Consider the following 26,616-nt stretch of genomic DNA (forward strand, 5'->3'; position numbering starts at 1 on the left):
ATGTATCTTCTAGTTTGCTGCTCGTTGTCAGCTGTGTCTTAGATTAAAAGCAATCTATCTGACTGCCAGAGTCAGAGGCTATCTTATCGCACACGACTTGCAAAAAATATTCGTCCAATTATGTCATGACTATAGAATGCTGCTAAACACACAAAATAAGACAACTGAGAACTGCAGATAATTTTTTTGCTTTAATTAGTAATATTAATATTCTTTATACTTTTTTAATTTCGTTTTTTAGTTGTAATAAGTAGATAATGATAAGGCAATTGCTTAAATTAAGTTATTCTTGTTGTGTTCATTTTATTTTAGTAGCTCTTAGTTAGTTGTATTTTTGTGTTGTAGGGATTTGGGCCCATCTCAGTGGAGGCACTGCATTCAATTTACTGCAAACAAGAAGAAGAATAGTCGCATATCAATTAGGTTCATAATTTGATAACACAAACACACATACAAGTGGAATGAATGCCGCATGCAGGACTTGTTTTTTTTTTTCTTTTTGGGAATTTATGATATGCAGTAAAGAGTAAAGAAAATAAATGAAATGAATGCGAAGGCGAATGCGAATGCACCCCCACCAGAAGAGGCGAATGAATGCGACCCCAAGCAAAGCACAGCAGTTCAACTCTTAAGATACTTTTGTATCTTATTGCCACACAGACGCTGTCATGCAGTCAGCGCATATGTGTAAGCATCAAATTTCAGCAAACGCAGAAAACCGAAACGAAATGAAACGAGCTGCGCCTCCAGCTGCAATTTACGTATAAAATGTCTAAATGTGGTCTTTTTTTCATATATATCAATTGTTTATACAATTAGACACAAGAGTCGCATGTAGATAGACAGAAAGCGAGAGTTGATGTTGTCACTCCTTCTCTCCCTTTCTTCATCTCTCTCTTTCTCTCTAGCTGTCTCTCTCTCTCTCTCTCTCTCTCTCTCTCTGTTGCTCTGTCTAAATGAAAGTTGCAATGTGCTGCGATGCGGTGCGTGTGGTTGTAATCTATATTTAGTGATTTTACATGCGGTATCTTAAAAGATATTCGAAATATGCACGCACATATACTCACTATATATATGTATATATACATACATATATATATCTGTGTATATATTTGTCTAATTGTGTGTGCGGGCACAGCCCATTTTGTAGGTAACAATTTTCCAGATCGCCGATGAAAAAGTTGTTTACAATCAAAATGTATCTGATGCATTAGCTTATGAATAACGAGCTGTTTGTTAGTAAACAAAAAAGCAAGCAAAATATCGCATATTAAAGCTTAACCCAGTTAGTTAGTTGGTTGACTGAATTCGTTTACCTGCTTGGGCCTGCAGCTGCGGCTCCTGGCTAAGGTCCGATATGGAAACGGTCTTGGTGCTCACATAGCTAATCGACTCCACGGTCGTCTCCCATTTCTGAAATGTGTTGATCGTATCGCTGCGCAGAGTACGCGATGAACCCGATTGATTTTGATTGTTGGCGGCGCGTTGTGGCGTTGAGGAGCGCAACGACATTGTCGATGTGGCCGAACCCAGCGATGAGCTGCCCGGCGATTGAGATTGGGCTGTTGTTGAGGATGAAAAGGAAGCGGATTTGCGCAGTGGCGTTTTATTGCCATTCAGCTGCTTTGGTTCCTCCTCATCCTCGGTGATGAGCAGGCAATCCGTTTGTGTGCCCTGATCTGTAATGAATTTGAACACGCAATTTGAGATACGCAATTGTTTTGGCTTTATGGTTATTATGGGTAGCATACACTGTTTGCTTTGTGTTTTGAACTTTTCAATTTCAATTAAGACTTGGTAAAAACTATGAAATTTCCGATCGCATCCTGCTTAATGGTTCTTTCTTTGTTAGCTGTTTGTTTGTGTGTATGTGTTTTTTTTGGCAATTAACAGCATATTTACGAGCATTGAGCGCACTTGAATGCGAAATTGCGTGCGCGAAATGTTGTTGATGCTGAAAACTTGGCCTTATTCTCGTTAAATTTAAATAAAATTCACAGTGCTGCATTTGCAATTGTTTTCTTGCTATTTTCATTTTGTTGCTAATTTACAGCGTGCGTATAAATAAATTTGCTGCCAACATTTTGGCAATCATTTGTTGTTCGAGCTAAGTGGGGGAAAAGTGGCAGGTTCAACGCGTGCCATACGGACTACTATGTGGTGCTTATAAAGCGATATACATGTGTAAATCGGACAGTCTGTCAAATTGGGGATTATATAATTGAATTTTGTGTATTGTGGGATTTGATATTAAGGCGTCTTCTTAGCTCGCTTATAGCTAATTAAAATATATGTTTACACATTACAATTTGAATGCTCGCTAAATATACGATGTGCTTAGAAAATGAAGTACTACAACTATTCGAGCACATTCCGTACATTGAATTTGCGTAGTTTTTTGAAATTTCTGGGCGTCTGCATTAATTACAGTCCTCGTAGGCGGTCAAGTAGGAAAACAATTTTAACGATGCGCCCAACTGCTTATAATATCAAATTTTATTCGCTAATATACCATGTATACATTTTGGCTTAAATCTAATGTTTATTAAGCAAATGTATATATCCCCACCACATCTAAAACTATATCTATAAATTTGCCAAGTTGACAAACACACCCATGCGGAAATATTTTATTATTATTTATTTAAGACAAGTGCCAGTCTCTGCTTTGATGGTCGAATATTCAAATAATGTACACAGAGCACTCAGTTCCGAATTGGCAACGCATAAAACTTGGTAATGGAATATATATAATTCAAGTAGCAGAAAATAATTTAGTATATGAATAAGGATAAAGTGGTAGAATTTCGGCATGAATATTGTGTATTCATTTAAATTTAAATTCTGTATCATAGCTGAACCAATTTCCATGTTGAATGTGTTCTTAGAGAAAGAATCATTTTAGGCAGTAGGGAAAATATACAATTCATGCGAAACTTTTTTAGGAGTATGGACATTCAATGAGATTGGCCTGCTGCTGAAGTGCAGACTGGTATAAGTGGGCAAAATATTAAACAATTTAAAGTAGTCATAGAAAAGAAAGAATTTTTGCTGTGACTGGCGTTGAGTTCATAGCGTATTTTTAGAAATTGCCTAATTAATTTAGAAAATCAGAGCGAGAAAAAGCATCAAACGAATGTTTGTATAGCTGCGGCATATTCATCACACAAAAATGTTGCGTATTTTCTTTCGATCTCCAAAACGGATTTTCGTTGATTTTGTGGACAATGCGAGAACGCGTGGCGATAAGCATCGATGAAAGCTTCATTGCCGCAGGACCGTAAATCATGTCCAGCATAAACTGTGAAAACTATTTGTACTTGAAAAAGAAATATGAACACAAAAAAAAAAAAATATATATATATATATATGTCCACCAGTGAAATAGTTGAAACAAAGCTACAGTATAACAATTCCAATATATCTTGGCAAAACATTATGGTAGAGTATGTGTTTATATTGAGCAGCATTTCAAATTGGTGAATGTGCCAAAAAAATGCTGCACAAGGCCAGTAAAACTAAAACGTTTACCAAAACAAAGCAAGATGTGCCATTTTTATAACCTGAATCCAATCCGAATAGCTAAAAAAAAGAAAGGTCCGAAATCTCCTCAAAAACTGAAACGATTTTAAAAAGCAGTTTTTGGGCCAAGTATTTATATTTATGTTAAGACAACATTTCAAATTGGAAACGCCATTTTCGGTTGGAATTCATGTAAAAAGTTGTATCCCAAAAAAAATCCACTTGATAGGTTTTAAATGTTCAACTTGCATAACTTCAATAGGCATTTTTTAACGTTTTGATTTACAAAGTTCAAGATGAGAAGTAAAAGCCAGAGTTTAGGGTATTTCCTAGTCGGGCTGCCTCATCTACGAAAATCGTACTTATTATGTCTCTTGATATTTATTTATTTTTTATCAAGTTGAAAATGTACAAATCTGTGAATCATTTGAATGAAAAGTCTTGCAAACATATGGCATATATATGTCAACATGTACATATGCAATGCGAAACGATTTGTATTTTTCTTGCAGGCCAATTGAAAGAAATTATCGCAGAGGTGCACTAAGTAATTGACAAATGATTCACTTTTCTTGACTACCATCCAATTTTATTGTATTGTTGTATTGCTCAGGTGGCCTAAAGACCTGTACAATTTGGCCAAGTACACGAGAATTGGCAGTTTGGCAGGCACTTTGCGCCCACGCATTAGCTTAAAGTGTGTCATCCAAAATTGTTTTTCGAATCAGCCGACTATAAATAACCCATATGCCAATCAGGTATTATGGTATAGTATTTGGTCAGTGTCAAGGACATGGACTAAATTTTGGGCTAGTTTCTATTTATCTCGTTTTTTGGGTTTGCGACGAGCCACCTTGACAGGGGCCCATCGGCCTGATGTTTTCGGCTCGAGTGTTTATTATGTCTGGCCTCTGGGTCAGCGAAGCATTTCTCACATATTGCGCGGTTTGTTTCATTTCATTTTCTTGGCAAGCGATCGCATTTTGCACACATTTTGCGACGAAAAACAGATGAATACTTTGAAAATTCGAGAGAAAAATAGATAAATAAACAATGTTAAAATTCAAATAAATCGTTTATGATGAGCAGCAAACACAAAAACTGAACATCACACACATACACACACAACAATAACAGGCTTGTCGGTCAGTCAGTCAGTCATTTAGTCAGTCACACACCCACCCACCCACACATGGCCCCCTTTCCTGGGCAAAGAAAAGAAGAGGAAAATCAACATTTGTTTTAGCGATTCCGTTTTGATTTTTCGTGTTCTAAAATATTATTTTGATAAATCGTATTGCCTGATTTCGCGACAGCATGTTGTTTCAGAAAACACTTGAATCTTTTTAATGAATCGCAGCCAAAACATCTGGCCTCCCAATTAGCTGACCTATTTTTTAGATTTAAGTAGTTGTCAAGTTTAAATAAATAGTGGGATTTTTAGAATATGGACATTTAAAGACCAATTTGTTGTGCATTAATAAAGTACTTTTTGAGCTCTCCTCGCTTCTTGAAAATTCATAAGTAGGCATTAACATTTGGCATGCTATTTACTAAATCAAACAAAATGTCTTAACTAAAGGAATTTGCACTTGGTAATTTATGATTAATATTTAGCTTTAAGGCCTTGAAAACTATAATATAAACATACGTTCTTGTCCGCAAACGCGTATATTATTTATTCATATGGTTAATATTGGCTGGTTGCCATTGTATATTTACAAAAGATTTCACTTCATTTTATATATGTTTTTAAAAGATTTTATCTTAGATTTTAGAAGATCGATGGACAACGATCACTCAGCGCCATCTAACGCTAAAATCCTGTTCGAAAGCTTTCGGGTAGCCGAATATAGCTTTTTCGAACTGAATGCGTCAATTTGCCCACAGAGAGCGCTAAGAAAGGAGCTTTTGCCGAGTAGAAATTCAAAAAGGAAAACTGATCCATTAACGGAAAAGGCAGATCAGTTGAAGAATTCTGATTATTATACGATAGGATAGTAAAACAAATGGATCGTTTTGATTTGATTTATTGTAATTGTCGACAAGAAAAAACACAAGTAATACTATACTCCCTCAACATGAACGTAGTGGGGGGTTTTTAGTTTTGATTTTTCGCATTCAATCAAAACCAAATAACAGAATTAAAGGACACGCACACACACAATAAAAATGTAAAAACCTTTGGCATGAACAAATCATAAGTAAATAAATAAAGATATGTATATATATATAAATATGCTTAATATCTAAATCCACGATTTATGCTCGAAACGTTCAAATTTCCGATGGTGCTGGCCGCCCCCAAGGGATTCATGGCGCTGCAAGCGTAGCTCCCATTATCAACTGCAAATGCAAATGACGGTGAAACGATTAATGAGCTCTCTCGCCGAGGCTGGCAGTCAAATTACGAATTGTTTTGCTTACCCGGATACGCCTGGGGCAGTGTTAGACGGCACACGCCGTTCCGGTATTCAATGATATGCCGACGACTGCTGCTGCTGCCACTGTTTCCGCCCCACTGCTCCAAATTAGATCCGTTGTGCGTCCAGTTAATCTGCGGCTGCGGATGCGCCTGCACAATGCACTCGAACCGTGCTGTGCCACCCACACCCACCGCAATGTCTTTCAGTGGCTGCCACACATCGAAAGAGAGAGAGAGAGAGAGCTTAGTTTGGTCAGTCCGCGGGTCAGGTTAATGACTTCACTTACCGTTATGAATAAGGGAGGCCTTTGTGCCAGCTCATCGCGATTCAAATGGGCATTGACTGGCTCCGTATTGGGCAATTCCGGCACTAATGATGTTGGACAAAAGACATTAGAAACTGCAGCTTTTGTTGCCGGGCTAGCCAGCGGTCCATTAGTGAGATTAACACGCAGCAAGGCAAACAACGAGCAACGAGTTTATTTACATAAACATTCTTTTTTCTTTCTTAAATTGTATATATTTATATTCACTTTAAAGCACAAGACACAAAACAAATAAACGTGGCACAAGACACAAAGTAATTCATGCAAAAAAACATCGGTTATCATGCAGTTTGATGGGGTTAGCAAAAGAGGCACTTAAATCAAGTATACGCCGTGATAAAACGACTGCTGTTACGACTTAATGACGATTGCAAAGCTAATGGCGGCAGACACCAGCAGTTATTTTCTATAAATAATCACTGAGTAAGCGTGGTCAATTAGACTTGTATTGACTCCATTTGAGTAAACACGCCTCAAGGACTTTTCAAACTGATTGAATGAGTTAAGGTTCGTATTTCATTAGGTATCTCATTCGAACAGTTAGCATAGAGCGTAAACGAATAAGCCATAACAGCACTTATCATGGAATTTCCTTTCTAAGATCTTCTTCTTGAATTGCAATAAACTTTACAATTCGTACAATCAAATTTATATTTTGATTTTAAGACTTTTTAGCAATCCTTCTTGAAAATCAAACAATGAATGCTGCTGGTGACCGCGACCAATAAGTGAGATTAACAACAACAGTAACGACAATGTGTCCTAGACTAGTTGACAACATCGATAGATAGGCTGGATTAGATTGGATTGCATCCGATGGCGATGGCATCCTTGCCACTTAGTCAATACCTGTGCGCACCATCTGCTCGGGCGGCAGACGCGGTGCCTGCGCATGCAGGCGATCTAGATGAATGTCGAGGCTGTGGCCGCTGGGCAGACTGTAGCGCTTCTGGGCGTATATGCGTGGCGCCATCGCCTTGACACGCGCATAGCTGCGACGCTGCGTCTCGCTGTCGGAACTGTAGCCCTGTAGGGGCTGGGCGCTGCTGCCCAGTGTGCGTTCGTGTTGCACGGGTATAACCAACTCATTGCCGGCGCCTAGCTTCAGCGGATACGGCGCATTGCGACTATGGTGGATGCTGGTGGTGGAACAGTTGGAGGAGTTGTTGAGGCTGTTGTTGTTGCTGGTGCCGCCTTTGCTGTTCCACTGGCTGCTCACGAACTTGTGGCCCTCGCCGGGAAAGAGTATGCCGAACTCGTAGCCAAAGTCGTATTTGAAATAGATTAAACCGGTATTGGGATCGACGCATTTGGTGCCTTTTGGTTTGGTTTTTGTTTTTTCGACAATTGGAAAGGTTTGTACAAAACTTAATATTTAACATATACAAAATAAGTTTGTTTTTTTGGTTGTTAGTAGAAAAAAGGCACTCAAAACCAAGAATATCATTTTCAAATCTTCCATATCAAATTTCAAATTTCAATACCAATTAAAATGGAACCAATTTAGGTTTTTGGATATATCTACTGCCATTTTAGTATAGTTTAAAGCGAGTATTCACTGTACTTACCATACTGGGATACACGCGATTCATCTCTGTAGGCCTGCGGCTGATTGCTGCCCTCACTGGGCGCACGCCTGAATCCTGGACGCAGTCCAACATTCGAACTATCCATATCCTTGCTTACTTCCTCGATGAACTGATGCGACTTCTGCAGGAACGTAGAGCCCATACGCCGGCCCTGACCCTCCGCCTGCTGCTGCAGTGAACTGTAGCCGGCAGAGCGTGGCAAGGTGCCTCCTCTTAGCTGCTGTTGCTGATCCGTCTGATCCATGGAGCCATCTGGCAGCCTATTGTTGCCATACTGTTGCTGCATTGTGCTTTTGCGATTCAAGGACTGGGTGCGATGCTGTGTGGTCACCGTGCTGCCACCTCGCTGCTCCTTGCGCAACGTATTCACATCGACATGGATCTTGCTGGGCATCTCTGGTCCACGATCAAACTCCATGGGCGACAGCACTCGCTCGTAGGTGCGCGGCAGGCTGCAGGAGCGACCGCCAGACTGTGGCGCTGCCACACGACGATAACCCTTTGTCAGGCCATCGCCACAGGGTGACCACAGGGGCTGAATCCTAGCGCCCTCCACCTCGCTCTCGTAGTCGCTCTCACGAAACTCGCCGGGTGTAAACTTGGTAGGCGTGGCCGGGGGTGGCAGGTGTGACTGACGCGAAGGCGTCCGACTGCCCGCCGGACTATAAGGGAAGGGCTCCAAGGCAGGCTGTTGCTGCTGTTGCTGATTGTCGAAGTGAATGATGCGCTTGGTCTGCTGCATGTTAACAACTCGCTGAGAGCTCTCCGTCGACTCGTGCATCTGCATCACATTCTTCGTCTCGTGGGCCACCTTGGCCGTATGCATTGGGGCACCAGCTACGGCATTGTAATACATGGTTGGACGTGATGTGGGCAGCGGTTGCTGTTGTTGTTGGGTTGCTGCTATGAACTTGGCTGCCACCGGTTTGGGCTTGAAGACATGTTGTTGTGGCTGCTGTTGACGTGAATGGTACTGCTTGGAGCTGGACTCCGTTTTGATCTCGTGGCGTATCTCCTTACCAATGGGTTCGAATTTGGGGCGCGTATAGCTGCCCAACTCGGCTGGCATTGGTTCAAACTCCATGGGCGATGGCGTCACTACCACCACGGGCGATTTGTGGCCATTGGCGATATTGGTACGTGGTGTCGGTGTTGGTGGGAATACCACGCGATAGCCTTTGATATCCGAGTCGGATTCATTGGCACGCGACACCGAACGGAAACGTTCGTCCACCTCGCTGCTGTAGTCACTGAATTCCGTGGCGGGTGTTTTACGCTGCGCCGGCACCGGACTGGGCTGGGGCTGGCTAATTACAGGCGTGGCATTCGATGAGAACTTGGTCTCGTGGTGTGTGGAGCTGCTGCTGCTCTGTCGCATGTTGCTCGTCATGTTCGACGACGTGTATTTGTAGTTCTGTGAAAGAGATGCGCAAAATGTTTATTGAGGATCGCATATAATGTATAACATGTAGTTAGAGAACAAATAAATTGTGTTACTTATCAGGCAAATGCATAGAAATAGTGAGTAAAGTGTTTAAATCAGTGTGGACCAAGTCTTAAGCACAAGTTACAAGCTTTTATGTGAGCTTTCACATGTACACAAGAAAGCTTTTATTATTTCACATGCTACGCCAGTAATTGTGTAGGACAGCTTTTAATTGCTCAACACAAGCGCAAAAGTTTTGGCCCGCACTGATTTCAACAAATACACTTTACTTAAAACATTGATATGGCTTAGGAAAACAACACAAACATATAATTCGTATTACATTATACTAATATATTCGTAATGGTTAGTTTCAAAATAATCTCGAAACAAAATCGCAATGTTAAATATGGCAATGTGCTTAATGGCAGCTCAGCTAATGCTTATGAGAGTTAGGGGCAAGCCAGCAGCTTATGAGGATGGTTAAATAAGGACAACAACAACAATAGACGGAGCGAGATAGACACAAACACAGTGAGTGTGTGCTACACATAACAACAACAACAACGACAACAACACATTTAGAGACAAGATTAGACGGAGAGAGTGGGAGATGCGAACCTTCGCCTCCTGATTGTAGCTAGTTTGGGTTGGTGGTGCAGCCTGCGGCGTAAAGTACAGCTGTGCCGGTGGCTCAGGCTGCATTTTGGGTGGTGCGGCATTCGCTGAAGATGAAGACTTTGTCTCATAGAAACTAGTCTCCGACTTGCGATAGCTGGAGTGTTCCTCCGTATCGGCAGCGTAGCCACTCGATTTGAACGATGACTCCATGGTGGCCTGTTGTTGGCGTGCTCGATTTCCCGGCTCATCAGATTCACTTCCGCTGTACTTGTAGCGATCACTCTCGTAGTCACTCTCGTAAAGCTCCCGGGGACCGAGCCGGCTGGGCATCACCGGTGGCGGTGGACGATGGGTGGAGCCATTTGATTTGAGTGGTGGTGCGACCGGGGTTAGAGTAGGCACCGAATGGGGCAGCACCTTGCTGGGACCCTGTATGAGATTCTGTTCCAATTTCTGCTCCATGCTCTCCACCAACGAATGGCGACGCACCTCCTCCTGCTGCTGTGGCTGCTTCGGAGCATAACAGATCTCTGGCGGAGTGCCTGGTTCAAGTTGCACGTTGATCAGTCGAGTGACTGGCGCCGCTGTGGGCGTCGTTGGTGCAGCTGGCGTTATGTTTCTGGCAACCTGCTGCACCAGGAAGGGTGCATTTAGCTCCTTGGTGGGCGTCGGGGAGGACAGCTTAGTAACGTTGATCTGTTGCTCCGTCTTCTGCTCCACATCACTTGTGTAGCCAGGGACACCGATGGGAGTCCACAGCTTGGACATTGCCACGCCTTCCGCCGATGGCTTTGGAGATGGCGAACGTGTATTTTGCTGTGCTGGAGTAGCGAGCACCGCCGCTGGACGCACAATGGGCTGACCGTACTCCACTTTTACTTCCTTGGTTAATGTGGTCTCATGTTGCATGCTCGTCAGATTAAGCGGCGGTGGAAAGACGGGAACACCACCTTGTGGTGGTGACTCCATAGGCTGCACTTCCTGAAGGAGCTTGATCTTTTCCTTGATGAGCGGTGGCTTGGGCAACTGCTTCTCGCCTTTGGGCGTGTAGCAAAACTCTGGCGGCGCTCCTGGTATAAGATTCATGCTTTTTAATTCTTCGGCCAGGCTCTGAGCCTGGGGCTGACGCACCAACGTCTCCAATGGCCTCTGGGCCAGTGGTTTGGGTCGCTGGGTGACGCTCTCCTCGTCCATCTTCTTAAAGTACTCGAAGGAAGAAGACGATTTCTTTTCGCTGCTGCGGCTCTCATACCTGGTGTTGATTTGCGTATGCATCTGCGGTGGTTGTTGTGAAAGTGGTTGCTGCAACTGCAGTGGCTGCTGGCCAAAGGGTGTTGCCACCACAGGCGTACAGGGTTTGGGTGGCACTTGCGGTGGGGTTTGTGTAATGCCAGTCTTGAAACTGGTCTGTGTATCGGTCTGATCTGGGCTGGCAGTGTTCTTATTATCGATGTTGGTGGTGGTTGGTGTCTTTGGTCGTGGACTCAGCTCGGGCAGGTCTAGATACGTCGATTTGTGCTCTAGTCGCATCGTTGCCTCGGTGGTGCAACGATGCTCAGTGGTTACTTTCGACTCGGACAGGCCATGCAGATCGTTGGCAGTGGTTGCATCGCTTTGATTAGTCTGATAAGACTGGGGCTGTGTTGTCGGTACGATTGATGATACGATTCAGATTCGGATATATGTATATATATATATGTGTATATTTATGTTGTTTGCATGAGAACCCATGTCGTATGTAATGAGCAAAGCGAAACGAACAACGTCGAAATCAATGAGAGAAGAAATTCACAAGATTTATTTATTATATATGTATAAATCATGTCAAGAACGTAACAAGTCGAATAAATAATTTATAGTATAGTATAGAATAGAATAGATTTGACAGTTCGATAAAGTAGATAAATAGGGTAGGAGAGTTGCAGTCATAAGATAAATACAATATCAGGTGGATATGGCAGATAATCGTTTGTATTTTTAAAAATTGAGCACATGCAAACTTACTTCAGTTTTGAATTCACTAGCTGCCGGCGTCTCATAGACAATCGTCCTGACCACCTCCTGCATGCGTTCCGGCGAGGGCTCCAATATGGCACAATCTGCAATGCTCTTCGCCTCACCACCAGCATTGGTGGCCCTCACCATATACTTGCCAGAGTCCGTCGTTTGTGCTGCACAACAAGGAAAGTAAAGAACTCTTTAGCAAGTAACTAGGAAGTATTTATCAAATAAGCATATCTAAATACTGAGCTCCTTGGTAAATAATTTCGTAAGAAGCAGCATATTAGATTGCTCACCTCTCTCGATGATCAGCTTGTAGGTGTTGCCCTGGGCAAGCAGACGATGCTCGGAGATGCCAGCATCCTTGATTGGCACTTCGTCCCTGAGCCAAGTGACTGTTGGCTCCGGCAAACCTGTGACTTCCACTTCCATGATCAATTTCTCACCCTTTTTGCTGACCTGCGCCTGCAAGCGTCGACCGAAGACTGGTGGAAAGATGGTCTCTGGAGAATGAAAGAAGTCAGCAGCAGTCATTAGCAAACGAATTGGCCAACATTTGTGGCCCATATGTTGTGGTTTACTTAAAGTTCTGCAGACCACTTTCAATTCAAAAAGCCACAAAACACACAACCAACCACACAACAGCAAATGCTAATTCAATAAAAATATATATTAGCATTTGTATGTCATTGCAACATATCTTAAAGATCTCGCAAAAATAATTTACTTGTACAGCCGACTGAATGATCAGCGAAAATGAGTAATTCATGTAGACAGGCAGTAAAAATAATTTTATTTTCAACCACACAAGACGACAAGACCGCTAAGCACCGAGTAAATGAACAAAAACTTGTGTTCAACAGAATTTACATAATTATTGCCCACTTTTCTCCACCCCCAACACGAGCAAACTAAAAATTATTTAGAAATTTTTGTGTAGAAAAAAAGAAGAAGCAGAACGTTTGCATTGGGCAAGTTTTTTCCTAGGAGCAGAAATATTTTTGTGAATATAAACAAAACCAGTGAACGCCACCTAAAAACTCATCAATATGTGAAAATGGCGGCATTGACGTTTGTAGATCTATTGACGCCCCCGACAATGACACTTTAATGCTCCCCAACTGATTGATGTGGCGCATGGCCGGACGGACGTACAAATATTGACATACGATATAGGCCATATGTATGACCCCATTTTTTATGTACTATACATTGGTTAGCTCATTATTTCTGGAAAATTAATTAAGTTTGTTGCGTGACGCTAACAGATAAGCTTCAGATTTTCAAAATAGAATGAGAAGCTGAAGGAAAATGTTTGTTACCAAAAACTGTGATCCTTTACACTCCAAGATTATAAAAACGGGTAATATAAATACTATAATAATCTACTTACTTTTTACAACCAAATCCGCGGTGCTTGTTGACTGGCCCACTGCATTGGATGCAGTTACCGCGTAGCGTCCAGCATCAGCCACGCCCACCTCCTTCAATTCAATGGTCACACGGTTGCACTTGTTGGATATCTTTGTGTGCGCATTGTCGAACAATTGGCCACCGTTCTTCTCGACCTTGATTTCGGGCGAGGGATAACCATCGTAGATGGCCTCCATGTTAACATTGGCACCTTGATCCACAATTCTGCCCGTAAGTGGTGTGGTGAAACGTGGTGCAATCTCTTTGCGCAGTCGGGTCGGCGATTCAGGCATTGCCAGGGCGGGCAGCGGTGAGGATCCATTTGTGGACTGGACCAGCGTGAATGATTTTTGCTGCACGCTGGGACTGCTCATCTCCTTGCTCTTGTGCAGCTCCTGGTAGTTATGGGTCTCGACGATCTCTGGTCGCTGTTGGCCCAGCTGCTTGAGCGACTGATCAATGTGCGCCGAGGAGTGATGCACCTCGGTTTGTGGCACATTGCCTTCGTACGAATTCACCTGCGATGTGGAGGTGGTGGTAAATGTTTGCTTCTTGATCGTCACACGCGAGGATTCGGTATTATGCTCCTGGGTCATTGACTGCACATTGCTGCTGGCCAGCGGACCACTACCAATGATATTGAGGAAGGCAACACAAGTCGCTTTGCCGGCCTCATTCTCGGCGACGCAGCTGATCTTGCCGACAGCATCATGGGTCAGTTGCTGTATAGTCAGGACCTGACGGTCACCGCTAGTGGATACCAGAAAATTATGTCCATGCACCGGCTGATCATTGAAATACCAATGCACCTTGGGCGTCGGCTTGCCAACCACAATGCACTCGAACTTGACGACATCGTCAATGTGCGCCTGCTTGTCACTGAAGAGCTCCTTGAACTCGGGGCACACATGTCGCTCGACGATCTCGACAGATGATTGACTACTCCGACGATTCTCTGGCGCGTTCACCGACTTGACAATCAAATGCGAGAAACACTTGGCATCGCCGGCATTGTTCGAGACCTTGACCGTGTAGACGCCTTTGTCGCTGGCAGCCACATTGTTGAGGATAAGCTTGAATATGCCGGCCTCTGCATCGGATTTTGTTGTGACACGTTCATCCAGTTGCAGTTCCTTGTTGGTCAGATACCACTGTGCTCGCATCGGTTGATCGCCACTAGTCTGCACCTCCAGCACCACCTGCTCCCCCTCATCAACGAGCACATCCGAGAGTAATCGCTCGAATTTCGGTTGCGAATCCTTAGGCAGCGATTGGCGTTCTGCATTTGCTCGTGTCGCTGGCTCTGACATGTTCAGCGGCGTCACTTTCAGATCACAACTGCTGGAGGCCTCACCCGCCGAATTGATAGCAACCACTTTATAATTGCCCGCATCCTCTTGGTACACCTCCTGTATAAAGAGAGAGCAGCGATCGCCCTGGAAGAGGAGCTGCACATCTGCCGATTCCTTGACAGGTCGCTCATTATGATACCAAATGACCTCCGGTTCCGGTTGACCCACAATCACGCAATCCAAACGCACCGGTTTCCCTTCGAAAATGGATACATCCTTGAGCGGTATATGGACCGCCGGCCTGATGGGCTCAATATCGCTGGCCATCTCGGAATCGGACGTCTCGTTTGGTAGACGACCTTTGACAATGATATTGCAACTGGTGTATGCCTCGCCAGCCAAGTTCTTAGCACTCAACACGTAGGATCCGGCGTCGTTGGGATAAGCTTGCGGTATTATGAACGTTACGCGGCCGTTTTCATACTGAAATTTCAAAAATTAAAATTGAAATATGTAAAGTATCTGTATCTGTATTCACCACATGGTGAACAAAGCGACGACGGGCCGTGTGTTAAATACAAATACAGCAAATGGCTAATGCTTTCAATTTGTGCCAGTTTCTGTGCTTTGTGTGGTTTTTGCAATCTAATTTTCATTTACACCCATTCTCACCCCCCAACATTTATTTAAGTTTAACGCACGGATGTGCGGTCCGTGAGTGCGTTGTATCCGGTGCGGCATTTTCCAACATAATAATATTTGGCCCGGCGCTTTGTTTATTTTCGCCAAAAACTGGAAAAGCGCTTTTGTTTAGCCCCAAATTACAGGAAGCTTCTGAGAGCACAGGTGTTGTTCCAATTAAATGGAACAATATTAGTATAGATATATAATCGTTGTACTATTGTAAATAGTGGTCTTCGTTTAATTGTTTAATCAGCTAAGCGCAATGAGATCATGTTTTACTTTGTCAAAAAGCCAATTAAAAGCAATGAAATCATTTTGCATTTCGCCAAAAGCGTTTTTCTCTTTATAAAAATCGCGAAATTAAATCAAAATTTTATAGCATATAGCATATACACATACACACACATATGTATGTGTGTTTCTGTATCTCTGCTATGTGTATACATATGTTGTGCTGAAAAACGGCGCCCACAATAAACAAATTGTCTGACAGCGCCCACGACGAACGATGACTGTGGTGAATTGGATTTGTGCCGCCCGTACGGCTCGTTGCACTTGCCACGACGTAAGATGACAAAAAAAAGCAAAAAATAAAAATAGTAATAATAATAATAATACAAATATTGCAACTGAAAAACGGGGCATTTTGTCTTAGGCTGGCTAATTTATAGTTTTGCATGTGCGTCTTCTATGCGTCGGCGTATTTTTAAAACATTTGCCTTGAATTTGTTGCGGTTTCTGCTTTTTTTTTTTTTTTGCAATCAGATACAGATACAGAAGCGCCTATCTGATGATGCTAATGATGGACCCCCTGTGTTTCTCTGGATGTGGACGTGGCGATAGGCATACACGCAACGCTGACGTCAGCATCCAAAGCGTATCTAGAAGCATGTTCATTGAGTATTTTATGAAACTAAATGTTAACTCAAATAAAGATACATATATGGCATATGTATGTATGTTCATACATGGAATCCGCCCACCAGGCGTCAGATATTTCACTCTTTTTGCTGTTCCAGCAAAGTTTGTTAATATACTCAGATTTATATATCTGTATGATCGGGCGATCAGGCAATTGAACTCAGTGCCATATTTTCCTTCTCTGTTTTTTTGCCATATACAAATATTATTCTTATATGTGCGATATAGAATGAGAACAACAGTTGGGACTGGAATTCGTATTGCGCACGAAATAATTCCCAAAAATGTCGAGCACAAGTTGAAGAAACAATAACAAATTTTGGCACAAGGGTATTTGAAGTTCGTTCTGAGCACCTAAAGTTTACTACATTCACATTGTTTAACCAGAAGTTTCCCATCCCAGTCAATCAGAAGATTATACTCACTTTTGAGTCGCGTGGCTGGAACGGTTTGCCATTGTGTATCCAGCAGATCTCGGGCATGGGAATTCCACTGACAAGTGCCTCGAGCTTGACCTTTTGACCGACACGCGCCATCGCATTCTGCAGTGACACCTTGAAGCAAGGCAGCTCAGTGGGTTCCAGTGCTGTAAAGTGAGCAGTATTTAGGAGTTGGCGCAAAGTCAACTGTGTTATTATTGAACTTACGTTCCACAATCAAACTAGCCGAGCAGTGTTCGATGCCAGCAGGATTTGAGGCACTGCACGTGTAGACAGCATCATCCTCCAGGAAGACCTCCTCGAAACGCAACGTGGCCTCGCCGTTGTTATAGCTGATGACATAATCCGGCGAGTCATCGATGCATTTGTCATTCTTAAACCATTGCACAGTGGGCAGTGGGACACCGGTGACCACGCAGGCGAACTGGAAGGATGTACCCTCGGTTGCCTTGCCGCTCTCAAGGAAGCGCAGGATGCGTGGCGGCACTAGCTGCAGCTCGGCAACATTCTCACGCACCGTCAATGTGGCATTGGTGTCGCAAGTGCCGACCAGATTGGAAGCACGACAAGTGAATCGTGCCGTATCCGCGGCAAAGGTCTCTTCAATGACCAGGCGACAGATGCCCTTGTCAAAGCTGGTCTTATAGTCCGCATTGTTCTGTATGCTGATGCCGTCCTTGAACCACTCCACATTCGGCTCAGGAGTACCTGTCACCTCGCATTCGAACACGAAGCGTTCACCCTCGCGGGTCAACGCATCCTTCAGAGGACGCACAAACAAGGGGGAGGCATAGCGGAGCTCTGTAAATATCTGATTCACTTGTATATCCTTGCGTATATTCTCCGTGACAATGCGCTGCTGATCCACCTGATCGCGTAGCGTTTGTAGACGCGTTATTTCCTCACGCTGAATGCGTGCCTCGTTCTCGCGCTTCTGTCTGGACTCCTCATCGCGCTGCAGCCTGATCTCCTCTTCGCGTTTCTGTCTGACCTCCTCCTCGCGTTTCTGTCTGATCTCCTCTTCGCGCTTCATGCGGATATCCTCTGCGCGTTTGGTGTGCAGACGTGCCTCCTCATCTCGCAGAGCTTGCATGCGCAGCTCCTCCTCCCGCTTCGCAATGTCGCGCAATGCTTGAATGCGTTGTTCCTCCTCGCGAGCAGACTGCTCTCGAGCATGTTGCTCCCTTGCCGCCTGCTCACGCACCGCCTGCAGTCTGGCCTCCTCCTCTCGCACAGCCTGCTCCCGCAGTGATAGTTGGCGAGCTGCCAGCTCGCGTTGCGCCTGTTCAATGGCCGCCTGTTGACGCTGTGCCTCCAGACGCGCTTGCTCCTCCCGAGCCAATCGCTCCTTGGCCTCCGCTTCGCGCATCGCTTGGTCCCGTTCCGCCTGGTCGCGTGCATCCCGCTCGCGCTGCTCCCGCTGACGCTGCTCCTGTTTCAGACGCTCCTGCACAACATTGATGTCCATCTTAAGTTTGATAAACGACTGGAATATGTTCATCACATCGTTGTACAGCGTTGAAACTTTGCTCATGTCGTGCGCACAGTGTGACGCGCTGTCCAGTTTGGAGCGTAGAGCCGCTTCCCGACTGGTCACATACTTTTCAATGTCATTGACCAAGTTGGACGCTTCGACGGCATCCCGTAAATAGGGCACCTTGTTGGAGACGCTGTTGTAGAAGTAACTTATCTCGCGGTACTCCGCATCGATCTTAAAGAGTACATTATTATTAGTAGTGAATTTAAGGGATATTAAATAATTTAAGTGTGTTTACCTTTTCGACCGCCTCGAAAAACTCGCTTGCCTGATTAAGGCTCTTTCGTTTCTGTTTCACTTGGTCCTTGAAACTCTGCCATTTCTCGTTGAGCTTGCGCAGCTCGTCCTTAACATACGATTCGCTTTCCGGATTGCTAATGAGCAGCTGCTGGCTCGTCGTCTCTGTGAACTTCTCAATGCGTTTCTCGAGCAGCTTTGCGGGGGATAGCAAAATAAATATCATCGTTAAAATGTTGACAAAAATATCACAGCCCTCTAATTAACCCATTAAGCAGCAGCTGAAACGAATGTCTGGGCAAATAAACACACACACACGCACACACACACACACACAATCAAATATACACACGCACAAGTGCAGGGCTCTGAGCGCAGCGATAATGAGCTTAAAAGATACTTTTGTATCTGTCTAGGCCGAAAATCCATAAAAATCAGAACGTTAAAAGCAATTTATAACAGCAAATGTGCAGCTAAGAGAAGTGAATATTTAAAACAGCCAAGTGGCAAGCATTCAAATTTGTTTCTTTTTTTTCATGTCTTGTTGTATCTTTAGCTGTGTATCTGTAGCTGTGTGCATCGCTGTATCTGTGGCTGTATCTGTATCTGTATCTGCTTCTGTATCTGTCTCTGTATCTGCTGCAAGATGTATTTCCCAAGTTTTTAATTACAAACTAACGACAGCTGCCGCTGTCCGTTCAACACTGCGCTGACAGCGACAACATTTTGAAAGTTGAATTTGAATTTGTACTTATTTTCGAAAAAATGTCTCAACGCTTTTGGAAATTTGATGAATGAGCCGGGGCTGCCACCATACACGCAACTGAAACAGTATGTGTTGATTTGAGTTGCGACCACCCAAAAAGGGGCAACAGGCAATGCGCAAAAAAAGAAAGCAAGACTATTTCCACATGCATTTTGGATAGGTCTATGGATACTACTAGGTTTACTACTAGTCTACCTCCACTGTTTGCGCTGTTTGACCCCACCGTCGCTGATGTGGCGTCGATTTCAATATTTGGGGCATTGAACACTAGAAATTAATATTAGCGTTAAATACCTGAGATTTCTCCCGCAACTAAAATACAATCAGTTGCAATTTTGTTTATTTTCAAACTACAATACTACAGCGTATTGTACTAGTTGGGAAAGTTCACTCACCTCTATGGTACGTTCAAAGTACTCGAATGCCAGCGAAGTGGTCTTGGCAGCAGCTAAACTATCCACACTCTGTCCATTAATATCGTGCAATTGCTTGCTGACGCTATCCAGACTGCGATCAATATCCTCCAGATCGTTGCGGAACAGCTCGATCTTCTCGAGACGCTCCAGAGACGACATCGTGGCGCTGTTGTTCGACTCGAAGTGAATGCGCAAATTCTCCAACAACTTCAAAATGCGATCCGTGTCGATTTCGCGAGCGCCAGGCGGCTCCAATATGCGCACCCGATCGATCAGCAGTTCGGATTGTGTGATTAACGATCTAAATTTATCCATGCACAGTTCGCGGAATTTCTCATGCTCGGCAATGGTGCGGTCCACGCCCGATGACTTTGGCTGCGGCTGCTGCTGCTTGGCAAAATACGCATCGATCTCACGGCGCAACTGCACAATGTTCTCGAGGAACTGCAGCACACTCTCCAAGAGGGTGCGATAGTCGTACTTGATGCCATCCAATTTTGCCTTCAGCATGCGCAGATTGTTGATCACCTGCTCGATCTTGGAAAGCGAGTGCTGATCCTTTGTCTGTATGCTCAGTGTGGTTTGGATGCGCTGTTGAATCTCCTCCTGCGCTCGCTCGATATCCTCTGTGACATGGGAGAGCTTCTCGCGTGTGCTCGTCAACAGTTGCTTGGAGTCCAAGCTGGATGTGCTGAACACGGGATACAGTTGTGTATCCACCTGTGTGCTCTTCGCGACGATCTGCGGGAGAAAAACAATGAAAATGTTATCAGGAGATCTTCAAATGATAAACTACTTTCGGGGACTTACTTCCTCATTATCACTCATGACTTTCTCCAGTAGATATTCAACTTCACGCTTCTCCGCAATGCTCGTTGTCCAATTTTCCAAACTGCTCGACACGTCGACTTGCCGCTTACTGAAGCCGTTTAGCGTCTCTTCCACTGCCTGCACAGAGGATTTCGTCTCGAGATATGGATCCACAATCTACGCAGTGATGTCGTTAAAAATAGCACAATATAAAATCAGTTTCATGTATTTTCATCTTCTTCTTTCTTTTGGCTATTTTTCTTTTAGTTTTGCGTTTGCCTTTTTGGTTTTCTCAAAATTTCGTCTTCAAGTAGCTTGACTGACAAGTTGGGAATATTCCGAGCGTGTGGCACGTGGCACGCATCTGCCTATGGCCGGGGTCTGTCGCGTTCTGGCGCACAAGAGTCCAGAGACCAGACAAGACCAAAACCCGAGATAGGTCTCTCTATCTATAGACAAGGCAGCGCGAATTGCCTTTTTGCTTTTATTTATGGACTCAACTCTCGACTCGAGGCGTCGGCAGCCAAGCGAATTTTCTAATTTCAAATTTTCTATGCGACTGCCTCGCCCTAACCCCCCTCATCCAAACATACCCTATAGCAATGTCTGCGCAACATGTAAGAGGGAAAATAGCGTTGTCGTTTCTGATATATGTTTATGGTGTGGCTATGGTTAAAACCAAAAACCGAAATCATATTGTTGGAAATTTATGTGGCAGGTAAAGTAAAGTTGCTGACTGCACTGCTTGCCAAAGATGCAATCAGCACCTCAAATTGTTTTTGAACTATGTACAGATATAATACACTCACAAAACTGTGGAAACTGCACAAGTAACAAGTGCTTATTGAGAGCTTAAATAGCTCCTAAGGGATTCGGGCAAATTTCGATTTATAGAATATGTGAACAAATACCAAAGCTTGGACTTGCCTTGCAGAAAAATAATCTTTAATTTATTAAATCATTGTCGCCTACTCTGTGTCATAGTTTAAATACCTGTTCGGGGACGAGCATAAAAATAAGCTAACGACCAGCATAGTTTGCTTGTTTTTGCAAAAAGGCAAAGCGCTCTAAAAATAGCAAGCGTTGCATCATGTTTGCGGCATATTAGTCTAGTCTGGATCTTACGGACAGATGGTAAATGTGCAAGCTGTCAGCAGCTGACATCAGCGGTTAGTAAAATAAAAACGTAGACGTAACAAAATGGAAAATAAAAAGAATTTGGCATGCAAAGCCCTGACATGAGAGAATTCCAACAAAATGAATATGTAAACTTTCGAGAGATTAGGGATAGCTATACGGACTTTCAAGTTGATGAATCGCTGGCCGGATGACTTCAGCTCGGCGTAGCTGGCGGCGATGTTGGCCCATGTGGCTTGAAGGAACTGCAACTTGTGCTCGTCGGGCGTTTGCAGTAGCTGGCGCTGCAAATGATCCAGTTGACTAGAGAGCTCATTGGCCTGCTCGAAGAACTCAATGAGCAGGGAGACGTAGTCGACGCGCTTCAGCACTAGATCCTTCAGCTCTATCCAGTGCTTGTGCAGCGACTCGGCCTTGGAGTCCACGTCGTAACGCTGCTGCGGACTAAGTGATTCCAGATGCTGTTTGATCGACTCAAGCAGCAGATTGATGAGTTCACCTTTGATCTATTAAAGGGGAAGGATGAGTGAGAGTTTCTGTAAGTTAGCTCTGCCAATTTACCTCCAGATCCTGCATTAGCTCATGATGTTGCAGTAGGAACTGCTTGGCCTGATGTAGATTGCGACCCATGCTGATGCTTTGCTGCAGCTGCAGGTGGCCGGAGGCGCGCAGCCAGGCGAGCAGTTCGTTGTGCTGCGCCAGAAATTCAGACAGTGCCCGCTGGACACGCTGATGATCCTCTGTGCTGTGCGCGCAGATACCCTCCACATACGCCTTGCGGTTCTCCAGTTCGTCGAGGACACGCTTAATGCCCTGCGTCTCCGGCTGTGTGCGTCCCACTTCATCCAGTATGCCATAGCCTAGGCGCAGTGGCTCTTCCGTGAATGTGCGCACATCTCGCGATACCTTGGCAAACATGGCATAGCTCTCGGGTGAATTGGGTGGTAATTTGACGCTCGCCAGCTCCAGCTCGAGCTTCTCCAGCACGCTGAGTGTGTGCTCTGCCTTGGCAAAGAAATCCCGTGACTGCTGCAGCCAATGCTCCCGCTGATCCACCAGATCCAGGTGCTCCGTACAACCACTAAGCACCGCATAGGCACGAGCGCAATCTTCATCCCCTGCAAAGTGACCCGATGCCTGAACTTTCTCCTTGGCTCGAGTAATTTTCAAAGCGCGATCGCGGAGCAACAGCGCCTGCTGTTTCCACTGGCGATACTTGAGTAAGGCCTGATTGGATGAGTGCTCGCATTCTCCCAGACTATACATGGTGTTCAGCTCGTGCCTGGCCTGCTGAAGCGCTGCCTCTAGTTCAATGAGCTCACGTCCGAGCAGCTTCAGGGCCAGACACTGCTCCAGCTGCGTTTTGCGCGTCTGCCACTCGAGCTCCAGTGAGTTCCGACGATCGTGCAATGCCTCTAGCCACTGCTGGACTTGATGCACAGCTCTCGTTGCATCGCGCTTAATGTGCTCCGGTCGCGTGTCCAGTGTCTCGAGCTTTTCCAGCTCCTGCAACTGAGCCAGCAGCTCATTGCCATCCTTGAGAGCTGCCATCACACCGGTGAGCATATCAATGCGCAACTGTTTAAATCTGTTTAGGAACTCTTGAACGCCAGCCACCTCGGTGGGAAGGGATGTCTCGCTGCAGGCCAGCTCCAGCTGATCCATGCGCCGGAAACACTGCGTCATCTTGTCGTGAAACTGTGTGCACAAGTGCAATATATGCTGGCGATCGTGCAACAGATTCAATATATCCTGCCAGATGACATTCAGTGTATCGGCCATGGCATTGACTAGCTCCGAGCTGATTCGTTTGCTGGCCAGCAACTTGTCGGCCTTTTGTACGAACTCCTCCATGGGACCGGGCAGGTTCTAAAATGAAAGCAACTTGGTTAGGTAAAATTATTGGTGTGTTAGTTTTGTGTCTGGATTTACCTGCAGATTGCGTAGTGTTTCATCGTGCTCTCTTTGCATGTGTATCGACTCATCCAAGTTGTCGCCAAGCGCTGTGATCTTTGGCTCCAACTCAACCACCTTGATGTAAATCTTATCGGGGCTCTGTAAGAAGTTGAAATAACAATCGTATACAAGAAAGCAAAGCATGTAGCTATATATTGTGATTCTTAAAACGCTTGCCGTTAGAAATAATAAATAGCCCAATTAAGATTACAAGTAAAGTTAATATAATAATATATTATAATCCCTTGGCTAAAACCCTATAATGTTTATGTTTCACATCTTTTCACAGTCACGTTCACGGCCTCTGGTATAGTCTGCATCAATGCTGCGCTCTCATTCATGAAACTAGTCGTTGACACATCGCCAGAGACCGACTGCAAACCTGCTTAGACCGAGAGCAAGACCAAGACGACGACAATGCTGCACAGCAGCTTCTAATTTTGGTAGTCAACGAGTCATCGATGCACAACAACAACAATAGCAACAATAACAAGCCAGTAAATAGAAGAACAACAGCTCCCAGCTCTATTGAAGCTTGTGTGTGATTGCAATGAAGGTCAGCATTGGCTTTATATGGTAATGGCATCCGTTAGTTTTTCCTGTTGGGATGCACATGTATTGATATGTATATGCTTCTCGCACCAATGCCTCTCCTCCTCAAGCAAACTCCTTCTCACATATTTGGCCAGAGTTATGCATGTTGTTTTAGTAGCTTAAAATAAAAAAAAAAAAAAACAAGAAAAAGAGTGCGCAGAGAACTTGTCAGCTGCTGCCTCTCTCATAGTGAAAGCTCCTGCTGACATTTAGGTAGCATCTGCCCCATGGAATGCCCAGCGAATACCAACTACAACAATGCGTGGGTGTTAATTCGATTGACAGTCACGAAAACGTTATCTTTTTAACTACAAGGTTTGTCGTATTTTTATACCCTCCCTGCTGAAGAGTATAAGAGTATATTGGATTTGTGCATTTGGCTGTCAAATCATCTATAAAACCAGTCTTGACAAAGTTATGGCAGTGGAAAGCTTTGATATATTCCTAAATACACCCTTTGAGGTTATAAATTTAACTTCGATTTCGAGCTATAATCACGTTTCGCACTTTGAATGAAGTATTTTTCTAGAGGTCAAACTATGATCAAAAATACAGTGTTTTTGAAAATCGGTTCAGTTTTGACAAAGTTATGGCGCGGCAAAATTTTGAACAGTTCTTACAATCACTGTTTACTATGATACCGAAGGTCACCGTCATAAATCACAATTTCAGCAAGAAAGTTTTTTGCCACCTGTATTATTATGGTGTTAGAGCATTTCGTAGTCGATTACGTCCGACTGCAACGATTTCGCTTGTCTTATGTTTGTCTTTTAACCATATTGGGATGGGGGCTCATCGTTTAGCTGTCTGTTAAATTGAACTTTAATTTGTTTGCTGAGGGTCCACACACATATCGGGTATTGGAGTGCTCTCACACAGCTGCCGTGTGCCCAATGCATACGCTCAAGATCAAGCATCTATCTGGCTAATGACAGTAATCAATCAATTACAATGAAAACTAATAACCGTGCTATTAGAGTGAAATTACAGCATTGCCGCCCCAGGGGCATTTAACATCTACATACCCACATCCACTCTGGCTGCAGCTCTGCCTAGCTGACATGAGTGAGCTTTCAATATGCATAAATAGATGGGTACATATAATTACATATATATATATGTGCATATATATATAAAGATTCGATTTGCATGCAAATACACTCGAACTGCCCCAAGTTAAAGTTTCGTTGAAAATTGAAAATAATCGGAAACCACCTCCATTTTGTCAGTTGACGAACTGAAAATAAAGCAGGCATCCAACTGATCTAAGACTACAATTTATTCAAAATGATGGCGAATTATATTGCAAGAAAGGGACATTTGGTGGCCTCCAGCCTGGGCAGATGGGCCTACAATCTGTCTGGATTTCATCAATACGGTTTGCACCGCGATGATGGTTTCAACGAGAAAGAGTACGTGATTGAAGCCATCCGTCGAGCGCAACTATCGTATTATGCGTGCCTTACATACATATGTTGATGACCAAGGCCGTCTTGCCAAAGGATCAGTGGAAAAAGCACGAGGAGGATATCAAATACTCTGAAGGAAGTTATCCAGAAGCGCGAGGTGCGTGAGGAATGGAACCAAAATCATTAAATGACTTCGTACAGTGATTTGGATTTGTTAATTTGAAAAATATATATGTGCTGAAGTTTGACTGTATACGTATATGGGTCTGCTTGTAGATAATTCAACATAATATAACGGCTTCGTTACACCAAATCATGAAATCACGTCACGAGTCGTCTAACTGAAATTTGAACCATATACGGTATGACATCACTATAAACAGCCAGACCATAACTATATGCATATGTGTCTGTGTCTATACATACATATGCATTACATCAACATATTCATATTCAAAGTGAAAACTCACCTCACAAAGCGCACCAGGCGCCTCAATCATTGCATAAATGTTTCGAATTAGATTTCATAGCTGCCGCATGCAGCAAGCCATTTGAATTGTATGCATTTTGGCCATTTATAAAGAGCTTAGAGCTCGGAGACTACTTGGCTACACTGTAATAAATAGACGGAAGTCTTCGACAATCACGTCAGTAGGATACTGCGATGATATAATACCTACAAGTTCTCCCAACGGCAACAAGGTTCTATATATATGTACGATACATATATATGTGTGTGTGTGTGCACAAACTGTATGTAGATAGATATATAGAGTCCGGTGGTGAGGCGCTTATCCCAAACACGTTTTTGGCTTTTAAATTAATACTTTATGTCAGCGGGCAGAACACGATTTCGATATAAAATTACCTTGACGGTTGTTATCGTTTGTATGAAATCATTGAGCGTTTTTTAGAGCGCTCTTTCATTACGTCCGTACCGAGGCCCGGCGTTTAATACCGATGCTGTTTGATGATTTGATTGAGTATCTCGAGCTCAAACTGTGCACAAGTATTTCAGCGTGGGCGTTGGCAAATCACTTGAAAACTTTGCAATTTCAACTGACAGCTATCGGACAATTGGTAATTCTTGACAC

At 44.0% G+C, this 26,616-nt stretch overlaps 1 protein-coding gene and 1 pseudogene across 6 annotated transcripts in view; one reads left to right on the plus strand and one right to left on the minus strand.

Moving 5' to 3' along the window:
* Nucleotides 1-222: 222 nt before the first annotated feature.
* The window catches only part of LOC6558823 (titin), a 33,172-nt gene continuing 6,778 nt past the window's right edge, over nucleotides 223-26,616 (minus strand). Inside the window, exons 2-19 of one of the 6 annotated variants that reach the window (XM_032743546.2) lie at nucleotides 23,496-23,618; nucleotides 22,125-23,432; nucleotides 21,728-22,069; nucleotides 20,427-20,603; nucleotides 19,596-20,357; nucleotides 19,396-19,467; nucleotides 18,436-18,630; nucleotides 16,868-18,371; nucleotides 16,646-16,806; nucleotides 13,304-15,098; nucleotides 12,207-12,413; nucleotides 11,914-12,080; nucleotides 9,910-11,547; nucleotides 7,842-9,276; nucleotides 7,123-7,590; nucleotides 6,235-6,317; nucleotides 5,950-6,157; nucleotides 5,537-5,868 (exon numbers count right to left, since the gene is read on the minus strand). In XM_032743546.2, coding sequence (XP_032599437.1) covers nucleotides 5,765-5,868; nucleotides 5,950-6,157; nucleotides 6,235-6,317; nucleotides 7,123-7,590; nucleotides 7,842-9,276; nucleotides 9,910-11,547; nucleotides 11,914-12,080; nucleotides 12,207-12,413; nucleotides 13,304-15,098; nucleotides 16,646-16,806; nucleotides 16,868-18,371; nucleotides 18,436-18,630; nucleotides 19,396-19,467; nucleotides 19,596-20,357; nucleotides 20,427-20,603; nucleotides 21,728-22,069; nucleotides 22,125-23,432; nucleotides 23,496-23,618 — 10,749 coding nt within the window. In that variant the 3' untranslated portion in view covers nucleotides 5,537-5,764. Of the gene's footprint in view, nucleotides 387-1,316; nucleotides 1,680-5,536; nucleotides 5,869-5,949; nucleotides 6,158-6,234; nucleotides 6,318-7,122; nucleotides 7,591-7,841; nucleotides 9,277-9,909; nucleotides 11,548-11,913; nucleotides 12,081-12,206; nucleotides 12,414-13,303; nucleotides 15,099-16,645; nucleotides 16,807-16,867; nucleotides 18,372-18,435; nucleotides 18,631-19,395; nucleotides 19,468-19,595; nucleotides 20,358-20,426; nucleotides 20,604-21,727; nucleotides 22,070-22,124; nucleotides 23,433-23,495; nucleotides 23,619-26,616 lie in introns of those variants that run through there. The other 5 variants (XM_032743548.2, XM_032743547.2, XM_032743549.2 and 2 more) reach the window with 5 other exon arrangements.
* On the plus strand, nucleotides 25,401-25,709 carry LOC116806543 (annotated as a pseudogene).

This window comes from Drosophila grimshawi, unplaced genomic scaffold (assembly GCF_018153295.1).
Source record: "Drosophila grimshawi isolate 15287-2541.00 unplaced genomic scaffold, ASM1815329v1 contig_44, whole genome shotgun sequence".
Taxonomy (NCBI): Eukaryota; Metazoa; Arthropoda; class Insecta; order Diptera; family Drosophilidae; genus Drosophila; species Drosophila grimshawi.